At 38.7% G+C, this 10,240-nt stretch overlaps 2 protein-coding genes across 2 annotated transcripts; both read right to left on the bottom strand.

Moving 5' to 3' along the window:
- Positions 1–20: 20 nt before the first annotated feature.
- ftr67 (finTRIM family, member 67) lies at positions 21–4,817 on the bottom strand. The gene is made up of 7 exons (XM_051401322.1): positions 4,130–4,817; positions 3,358–3,453; positions 2,932–3,165; positions 2,680–2,839; positions 2,491–2,592; positions 1,325–1,423; positions 21–544 (listed from the first exon to the last, which is right to left on the bottom strand). The coding sequence occupies exons 1-7, from the start codon at positions 4,724–4,726 to the stop codon at positions 477–479; spliced, it is 1,356 nt and encodes a 451-aa protein (XP_051257282.1). The 5' UTR covers positions 4,727–4,817; the 3' UTR covers positions 21–476.
- A 2,109-nt stretch (positions 4,818–6,926) lies between these two features.
- On the bottom strand, positions 6,927–10,016 carry LOC127364212 (protein THEM6-like). The gene is made up of 3 exons (XM_051401591.1): positions 9,910–10,016; positions 8,875–9,379; positions 6,927–8,279 (listed from the first exon to the last, which is right to left on the bottom strand). The coding sequence occupies exons 2-3, from the start codon at positions 9,373–9,375 to the stop codon at positions 8,172–8,174; spliced, it is 609 nt and encodes a 202-aa protein (XP_051257551.1). The 5' UTR covers positions 9,376–9,379; positions 9,910–10,016; the 3' UTR covers positions 6,927–8,171.
- Between the last annotated feature and the right edge of the window lie 224 nt (positions 10,017–10,240).

Genomic DNA, 10,240 nt, shown 5'->3' with positions numbered 1-10,240 from the left:
AAACACCAACCTTGAGAAAGTTCAGTTTGTACAAGTGTTTGCTTTTTAATGTCAGCAAGTCACGAATCACAATATATTATTACACATGTCTGTAAAGCAAAGTTATTGTTCTGTTCTGTTTTTGGTTAAAAAATGCAAAGTAATTATAAAAGCATAACAGTGTTAAAAAATAACTAAAATCTCAAGGCAATATGTTGTGAGTTCAGTCCTGCCTTGTGCTGCGTAATACAATAAGTAAGCAGTGTCAATGAGGTCTCCTGTGGCACTTGCAAATAGTTTCCTCATTTCATTTCTTGTTCATACTTGGTGAAAACGAAACAATTAAATTAATGTCAAGCGGTGAATTATTAAATGTACAGTTCATAAGTGTCAGTGCACATCTGCAAGAGGAAACGGAGAAGAAAGCACTGAGGTATAATGACATTCAGCCCGTGCAGGTGCATGTGAAATGTTGGTTTTCGATGTCCTCTACAAGTCTATTTCCTCCTGGTGTGAGTGCGTCGCTGGATGTGTCTCTGTCTGGATCCTGAGGAGAGTTTGGAGCCTGGGCAGACAGAGGAGGAATTATTAGTCTCCAGCACCCCGAGGCAGCAAAAACGTTATGACAAGGAGAGCGCACAAACATGTTCCTGGACTTAATCTGTACTGGACAGATCATAAACATAACCATTTAACGGTAAGATGCAATGTTATGAGGAAGCGACTGATTTACAGTTGTTTTGACGAGGTACGACAGATGCTATCACTCAATTTGCAGGTTTCTCGGTAAATTACCACGTTCATGTACAGAATACTCATCTCAGATCTTCTGATTCATTACACGCACGCACGCACGCACGTACGCACGCACGCACGCACACACGCATGCACATTAAGAGGCTGCTTTCTTCTTAATCGTATCAGTATTTATATAATTCCAGTAATAAAACTCTGACAGGGTTCATTCTGTGGCTTCATGAGTACATCACTTATACTTTAAGTACATTTACTGCCAGTACTTGTATTGTGCTTCTACTTTAAAATTATGAATGCAGGGCTTTTATCTGTAATTAAGTATTTCTATGTTGTTGTTTTTTTTAATTTTAAGTAAAAGGTTTCAATACCTCTTCTGCCGTTGCAGAAAATATGTTACCCTGCTGAAGAGTGGCAGGAAAGTAAAGGATAAAGAGGGGATGATATGCAGCAAAGGGCCACAAGTTGGAACTGAACCTGGGCCGCTGCGGTAAGGACTCAGCCTTTGTGCATGTGGTGCATGCTCTACCAGGTGAGATACCAGGGCGGACTGTAAATATTATAGTAATATAGTTATTAAAGCCCTATTTACCAAATGGTGAGAAGGCAAACGTGGGCAGAGGAGGTCCTGGAGGGAGGAAAGGGTTGAGATGGTTCACAGGACTTTGGTCTAGGCCAGGTGGGAGGGTCGCTGTAAGCACAAAGAGAACAAACACCGTTACTGTAGAGCCTCGCCAGTCCACACTGTCAGAATCTGCAGCACTGTCGTCCTTCTACTTGTGCAGAAAACTCTACTATAAACAAAATGTGCTGCATGATAATGTGGTTAGGATGGGAAGGGTTTCTGCAGGGTTCAGTTGGAAAAAAGCTAAATGCAAAACTTTTTAAATGTCACATAGGATGCAATCAAAGTATCAATGTAAATAAGGATGGATGGATTTACCAAGTGCATAAATGTATCAATATATTCACATCACATGTTGTCAGTACTCCCTAATAATATCACCAATTAATATTTAAACACTATCTGGACCTAGATACACAGATGGATGGATTAACCAATTGAAAAATAACTTATTTAAGGTCACACACACACACACACACACACACACACACACACACACACACACACACACACACACACACACACACCATATTTTGAAACACTATGACACTATTTTGAAAATCAATCATTTTAGTAACTTTTAACAAATATTCATTGATTTCAGCTCCTCCAATCTGATGATTTGCTGCTTTTCTCTGGTTGATATCATTAAAAATATAATATCTTTGTTGCACTGTTGGAAAAAGCAAACCGTTTGAAGACTTCACTTTGGACTCTGACGGACATTTTTCACTCCTTTTTTTATATTTTAAATCAATTAATCTACAACACAATGGACAGATGAATCAATACTGAAAATAACCATTGGTTGCAACCATTTTAATTTTGTTCATATAACCCCAAACCATAAATTTGCTTCAAAAGGGCTTTACAACATAAAGGAAAAAGCAGCTGAGTGAGAACATCAATTACAGTACAGAATATATGAATCCTATACAGTTAGACAACAGGTCTTTAAATATGATTGTGAAGGTGCATTTACATTTACACTGAGCTGCATAGGTTGATAGATGCATCCCTGAATATCACAAGTTTTGGGGGCGTTTTAACACCTGTAATAAAAGCTGAATTTTTGTGACAGACTCACCCAAATCCCATTTTAAAGACGAGCATGAACCGGTTTAAAGACTCACCTAGTTGTGCTTCCATTTGTACACCTTCTTCACCGTCACTGGGCTGTGTTTTGTCTTGCTGTACGGACGGATTTGGAGGACCTACAATGACTACGTCTCTCACTGTAAAAGAGAGGAATCACATAAACATTATAGCTCACGGAATAGCTTGTATCAAATAAAAACACTAATTTGATATTTTGTGTCTACCTCTCTCGTAGATGGAGACAAATCCTCCCTGGCAGACCTCCTGCAACAGTCCTTTAAAGTCTGACACAGCTGTCATCACTGGGCCAAAGGTGAGGCTGGAGTCAACAGTGACTGACGGCAACACTGACAGCACAGGTGGAGCATGGGAGGACTGACAACTCTGCGAGAGACAAACCAAGAGAGGCCAACAGTTTGAGTTGTGTGTCCTGGAAATCAGAAGAAAAAAAAATCTACTAATCTGAGCAGCTCTACCTGAAGGAAATGGATGTGGTCCTCAGTGTGGGAAAGTTTGTCCAGTTCCGCCTCGTTCTTCTTCAGCTCAGCGATCTCCTTCTGGATCTTCTCCAGCAGCTGCTCGGCCTGACTGACGGCCATCTTTTCCTGGGCTTTGATCAGCTCTCTGACCTCAAAACGCTTCACCTCGATGGAACGAATCAATTCAGTGAAGACGGCGTCGCTGTCCTCGGCTGCTGCGCGAGCAGAACGCTAGAGGGAGACAACAGACCGACATGTAGTAGGCTGTAACAGAAGCTACAAGAGAGTGTATCTGTGGGTTTGGGCGGTTTTAAGGGGGATAAAACGGTAAATTATGAACTGTTACCACGACTCTGGTAGAGGTAACATCTATGTAAAGATCTAACATTAATGCATCAGGTCAAACTGGGTGATGGGGCTTACAGTGAGAGAGAAAATGGCTTGTCTCAGCTCCTGGGCCTCCTTTTCCCTTTGATGAATTCTTATCTGAGAGCTCTGCTTCATGTCACCAAGCTGCCTCTGAGGAAAAACATCAAGAAAATTGGAAATTAAAGTCACTTTTAGTTCATGGAGATGTGTATCATCGTTCAACTCCTCAAACCATCAAATGATTTTGCTTAAAAAATGGTTACAAAAATAGTTTAAGCTTTTTGGTGTTGATATCTTAGTGCTCCATATGTTTAGAGCTTCAACAATTCATTGATTCATCTTCAATTATTTTGGTAATCAACTAATTGTTTTAAGAAATAAAAAAGAAATGTGAAAATTCTCTGATTTCAGCTTTTTAAATGTGAATATTTCCTGGTTTCATTACTCGTCTATGACAGTAAATATCTTTTGGTTGTGGACAAAACAAGACATGTTGGGGCTTTGGGAACCACTGATTGACATTTTTAACACATTGATTACTTGATAAAATAATCAGATTAATCAATAATCACTAGTTGCAGCCCTAATGTGTTCTGCAACCATTAAAGTATTTAAACTCTATTCTCAAACCCAAGGTATCATTATTACTGTACTTTTATATTAATTTCTTTTTATTATGCTTTTCTAAAATAATTTTTAAGTGGGTCGGTTTGACTCTGAACTGTGTTGTACAGCACCTTGAATCTACCTTTTGTGTTTGAATCGTGCTTTGTAAATAAACTTTTACACAACAATCTTAATCCACTCAATCAGACGATGTGATCACCTGTTTCTGCTGTACTTCTGCCTCTGCCAGCACCGTGTCGTGTCCTTTGTGCTCATCAGTCAGACACAGATAGCAGATACACTGTTTGTCGGTGCGACAGTACACCTCCAGCAGCTTGTCGTGTCGACCACAAATGTTCTCTTGGAGCTTTTTGGAGGCCGACGCCAGCTTGTGTTTCTTGAACGCGGCGGACTCGTAGTGGGGCTGGAGGTGGACGTCGCAGTAGGAGGCCAGACACACCAGGCAAGATTTCACAGCTTTGTTTTTCCTCCCGGTGCAGACGTCGCACTCCACGTCCCCGGCCTCGGCAAAACTTTGGTTTGAAGGCGTCGTGTCCTCCTGGAGTCCAGTCTTTTTGAATTTCTCCACCACGTCGGCCAACATGGTGTTTCTGGCGAGCAGCGGCCTCGGGCTGAAGTTCTGCCGGCACTGTGGACAGACGAAGACCCCCAGGTAGTCGTCCTGGTCCCAGTAGTTCTGTATACAGTCCGAGCAGTAGCTGTGTCCGCACGGGATGGTCACAGCGTCCCTTAGGACGTCCAGACATATCGAGCAGTTGAACTGGTCCTTGTCCAGGACCACTCCGGCGTGAGCCATCGTCGATAACACTGGAGACTGTGTCGAAAATAAGCGAAAACACAGGAATCTGACTGACAGCTGCTGCTTTGTTTACGGGAAGTGAAGGAGAAAGGGGGGCGTGGTTAGAGAGACGTCACCGGAAGTTGAAGCGGGGGGATTTAATATTTAAAGGACAGCTCTTGTGTTTTTTGTGCGCATGCTGATGAAACTTTAAACCATTTGTTTTTTGAAAGTAATGTCACAATGCAATTTTGGTCAGACTTGTGTTCTCATGTCTTCACCCATGTTAACATGTTGTACTGTTTTCCCCTAAAAGATGTTATTTGTTATTAAGTGTCTTCAGTATTTAGTTATTTTTTTCATTTTATTGGGAAAATATTTTATTCATAAGCAAAACTGTTCAGCCTCCAAGCCAACCTTTGATGATGAATTTAGCTCACTTTATAAATCCTTAGCCCTGGTTAAAAATAAAAAGAATACACAATTTTTAGATAACTATGAAAAGATATTTGATGTACCCTCTGGCATTTAATGAAATTTATGATTGGAGATTGTTAAATACATTTATGTGTTGACATAATGATATTGTATTAGCTATTAGTGTTTATTTATTTAGTTTTTTATTATTTAGGTTCTACCTTATCTGAGATCTCAGGAATGTATTTTGTAAATTTATTTATTTTATTTTTCGACTATGTTTTTGTATCTGTGAAACAGCTCATATGTATTGTGTTATGTGTTAGTGTTTGACATAATTTGTAAATTGAAAATTTAAATAAAGTTAATACTAAATATATATATATATATATATAATATTTAAAGAACTCTTAATTTCAAAATGTCACTTTTAAATATGTAATAATAATAATAATAATAATAATCACTAAATCAGAAAATAAAGGGGAAAAGTTGTATTTTATGTAAGCTATTAGGTTGTTTGTTTTTCAAACCCACAATAACAAACATACAGGAACTCATGGAGAACCAGAAATACTTTATTAATCCCAGGGGGAAATTGCTTTCGTTACATATATTCCAGATGTAATAGACATACAATATATTAAGAATATAAAGGTTAAATGTACAGTTTAAAAAATACATACATGGAATAAACATGAAAAGAAATGGGGGATTTATAGAAATAAAAACATGTAGAAATATAAAAAATGGACAGTAAATCTTAATCTCCAGCAAAAATAAGAAGCAAATTCAAACCATGAAGAGGGAATATTAAAAAAAAAAAAAAAAGGGTGACAATCAAAACAACAAGAAGTCTGAAAAATTATTTGAAGTCATTTAAAAAACATACAAATGAGGGTTTGCTATTCCTCCATTTGTTACAGTGGATATATTTACCCATAGGAATGGTCATATTAATCATGCCAGGAGTAGACGAATTTGAATTGTCTGTATAAAATAAATGGCGTTACATTACGTAATTCTTTATTTCTGACCAAAATCTTCGGGACACAGGACATGAGAAAAAGTGCATTAAAGTTTCATCATCAGTCGTATTACAAAAGGTACCAGGATCCACTTCAAATTTAAACCTTTAAGAAATTCTGCAGCCGGGTATTAATAGGGGATTTTCATGTTGAAACTGATCAAGATGGAGCTATGGAGTTCAGTTGACTTTTAATTAATGCTCTTTTGTAGTTGCATGGAGATGGTGCTTTTATTTTGACAGATTTTGATGTATAAATGTAGCTGCATTCAAACTTTCTGGATGATCAGTATTGTATTTATATGTAAAATTCATTTGTAATGTAATTTTACATACTTTTTAGGCTTTGGGGTAGTTTGCCTCTGTGGGGCAGTGAAGTAGGCATATAAAGTAAAAGAAAATGGAAAGTAAAAGCATCTCAAAATTGTACTAAATTACCTTACTTGAATAAATGTAGACATTACACAGCTGCCAAAATCTATTCACTACACCCTGAAAAAACTGTTATTTATCTAAAAGGTACACACTAAGATCCAGTTTGACCGACAAAGACGACAAATTCTTCAATCCAGAAATGTCAGTTTAACTGCTTTTTATATTTTTTTTACAATTGCCTAGAGCTGCTTGTATTGAATAGACCTCTGTTTCATTTTGTTGAGTTCCTTTAGCACATCATTTACATACTGGCTGTACTGGTATCCAGTAGCGTCACCGAGCTGTAAATAATTAGTGAGGTAAATAAACACTCAATATAGGACCACACAACACAGTGCATTAGTAGTCCAATGCATTTTTAATTTAAAATGCCTTCAAATAAATAACAAACACAATAAATAAAGTTTGGTACATTTATCAGTTTCAATAAATTATATATAAGTTGAAAATAAAGGACAGTGCATATCTTCAAACTTAAATTAACTGAACAGGATTTCTTGGATTGGTCAGTGCATTCACAACATAAATAACAGATTAGACATACATCTTTATAAATTGCTTTTGTTTCCTCTTCATTCAGAACGATACATTGCTTTGGTCACAAACTAAAGCTTAGATGCATTAAAGGGAAGGTTCAAGACTTGAAAAGGCCGTCTCAATAATAACAAGACATCATCCTCACATCAGTGTTTATCGTGCGTTGCAGGTTCTGAAAAGTTGCCAGCAACCTCGTATTAGCATTTGCTTATTATGCCTGTTTATTCAGATTCAAGCGCTTCCTCTTACAATTACATGCTATTCCAATCAAGAACCCCTCCCTTTAAATGCATGTATTTTAAATTCAGTAAAAGAACGATACTGTACTGATAAAAGGATCCTTCAAATATTCCCTTTCAGATTATTGACAGGAATTCAGTTTGTCTGCTCTCTTGGGTTACACTTTGTGCAAAATGCTGATGGGAAGATTAAAAACAATTGTCAGTGTTTACATGTTTACGATGTCCCTTCAAGTATTTCATCACACCTACATTTTTTTTTTTCGTAAAAAGTTATAGATCTCTGAAATTGTAAGTGTGAACTACGGCTAATCAAGAGAAACAGGCACAAAGAAAAATCTTGTTTGTTTCAAAACATGCATTGATGTCAGTGGAAGATTAACATTTTTTTTTCTCTACATGCTTATCTGAAGTTTGCTAAATGAGAATGAAGATGTCTAAAGCCAGTCTATTCGTAGTCAACTGCTGAATAAGCTGCAAGGATAAAGCTACGTTCTTGTATTACTTTCTTCTGAGAGAACTTTCATTATGATCCCAATGCATACAATAAATTGTGTTTTAAAACATGGAATACCTTAGACTTCAAGTTTTCATATTCAGCTGTCCCAAGTGCAGTATTTCTATTCACACCATACAAAAATACACAGCAGGCAGGATCGACCCAGAAACAGAAAGATAAATGGAATCTTGTCAAGTCAACTAAAAACTCTCTACGATGTTTAACTGTTCGTGTGCATGTATGTTTACTGTATGAGTGCGTGCAATTCAAATGATATGTGGGACTACACTCGTGACACATGGTGTGGCTTCACTTGTTTTTCTCTTCCAGTCCACTCTCTGCTCTCAGGGCCTGGCTGCTGGCTGAGATGAAGCTGATCCAGTGTTTGAGGTCCTCGGGAAACTCGGGGCACTCGATCTGCACACAAACACAAAATTATCAGAGTGCTGAAGAAGAATGAAACCACAGTCTAGAGCTGAAATAATAAGTCAATTGATGGGCAATAAGTTGGCAACAATTTTGACAATCAATAATGTTTGTGTTTTTTTTTGTTGTTTTTTTTAAAGGTAAACACACATCTCCTGATTCCAGCTTCTCAGAATGTGTGGTTTGAAGACATCACATTGGGTTTTCTAAACTTGTGATGGACATTTCACAACTTGTTTGACCAAATGGTAGAGCTGAAATAATCAATCAGTTGCAGGACAGAAAAATAATTGTCAGCTATTTTAACAGTCAATTATTCTTTTAAGTCATTTCTCCGACACAAAGAGAGATATATTCTCTAGTTCCAGCTTCTCAACTTTGTCTAATTCAATATTAAACAGAATATATATATATTTTTTTTAATAATTTGGATTTAAGAAACTGTAAAGGCCCCATTTCAGGATTTTTTAACAACACAATTAATCGAGAAAATGATCAGCAGATTAATTGATAATGAAAAGGATTGTCACTTGGCACCCTACCACAGTCATACCCATTCTTTTCTCCACCTCTCACTATTCCTCACCTTCCTTTTGCAGACGAACTCGATAATGCTCTCTGGGCTGCAGCGCACCACATTCTGCCTGCAGAGCATGATTGCAGAGACAAAACCATCTCTCTTGGACACAAAGCGCTGTTCCAAGTAAAACGCCTTCTCATCCCATCCCAGTACTTTGGTCCGAATCTCAAAAGCCTCACGGAAAGCCAGAGAGCGCCGGTACCGAATGGTGGAGGCCCCTACCACCATTTTGGCCCCCAGTTTGCGTGAGGCCATGAACAGCCCGTTTCGCATGTAATGGTGAAAGCGGGCAAAGTCACACTCCCTTAGATACCGAGAGTTGTTCATGTGGCCCATGTAGTCCAAATCATGGGGAAGGACCATGCCATCGATGCTTTGCTCAGCTAGAATGTCCCATATTCGGGGTTGGAACCACGCCTGGAAGAAGACCTGGGCCCCCCGTAGGAAGTACCATACATCCAGACTGCAGAAGAGCAGGAGGAGGGCACCCAGCACCAGCAGCAACATCTCTCTGCAACAACAGTCCACATATTAGAGACAAGCACCAGCATGGATCCATTTCAAGGCTAATTATAAGCCACATATCACAACAAAAACATCTCCACATGACTGAAACAGCTGAAAATGATGACAGTCTAAAGCTATTTCCTTTTCAAAGCAGTTTCCACATTCCTGATCAGATCAAACGATCCGTTGACCTCATCAATGTCAGTGCAGGTTGGAAGAAAAAAACAAACAACAACAAACAAGAAGTCAGTGCTTCTATCAGTCGCTGTACTAACACTAATGCTACAAACAGGGAAGCAGCATATTTCCTAAAGCAGCCAGCACAACCTTGAGGCGACCAGGAAGCTAATGCTGCTGTCACAGCCAAATCTGTTAGCTTAGCTGCTAGCTACGAGCAGCTGCTGGCCTCTGCAGAACAAAGATCACCTTCTTCACACGTCAACTCGGGTTTTTTTTTTACGTTTTCTCGATGTCGACATTTAAATAAGAAGCACAGACAGAGTGAGGGTGTCTTTTTATGAGCGTTTAACTCACTGTGCGTCCGGGAGAGAGCGCTACCATTGGCTGCGATGTCGCCTGAAGAAACCGGTAGATTGAATGAACATGACTTCCGGGTGTGTGACGACACGTGCTTCTTCTTCTTCTTTTGGGGTTTAAGTGGTAGCTGGTATCGTCTGTGGTGCACTACTGCCACCTTCTGGAGTAAATTGCCTCCTACAGTCACTATTACCTCCTATAAGTACGGTGGCCCTGGAGTGCAAATCACAACAGCAAATCAGAAAACACATAGATATGGACTATTGGAACCGCTGTTTCTACCTCTCTTAGGTATCCCACATTAACATGGACGTGTTAATACAATATT

This window comes from Dicentrarchus labrax, unplaced genomic scaffold (genome assembly GCF_905237075.1).
Source record: "Dicentrarchus labrax unplaced genomic scaffold, dlabrax2021, whole genome shotgun sequence".
In the NCBI taxonomy this organism is placed as follows: Eukaryota; Metazoa; Chordata; class Actinopteri; family Moronidae; genus Dicentrarchus; species Dicentrarchus labrax.
The sequence above is the reverse complement of the archived record's forward strand: the minus strand, read 5'-3'. Positions and strand labels throughout refer to the sequence as shown.

Coding starts and splice junctions, on each gene's coding strand:
- ftr67 (XM_051401322.1), bottom strand. CDS start 4,726: ATGGCTCACGCCGGAGTGGTCCTGGACAAGGACCAGTTCAACTGCTCG. Junction 2,840..2,931: donor ACCACATCCATTTCCTTCAG/GTAGAGCTGCTC, acceptor TGTCTCTCGCAG/AGTTGTCAGTCCTCCCATGC. Junction 2,593..2,679: donor TGTCTCCATCTACGAGAGAG/GTAGACACAAAA, acceptor TCTCTTTTACAG/TGAGAGACGTAGTCATTGTA.
- LOC127364212 (XM_051401591.1), bottom strand. CDS start 9,375: ATGTTGCTGCTGGTGCTGGGTGCCCTCCTCCTGCTCTTCTGCAGTCTG. Junction 8,280..8,874: donor AGTTCGTCTGCAAAAGGAAG/GTGAGGAATAGT, acceptor GTTTGTGTGCAG/ATCGAGTGCCCCGAGTTTCC.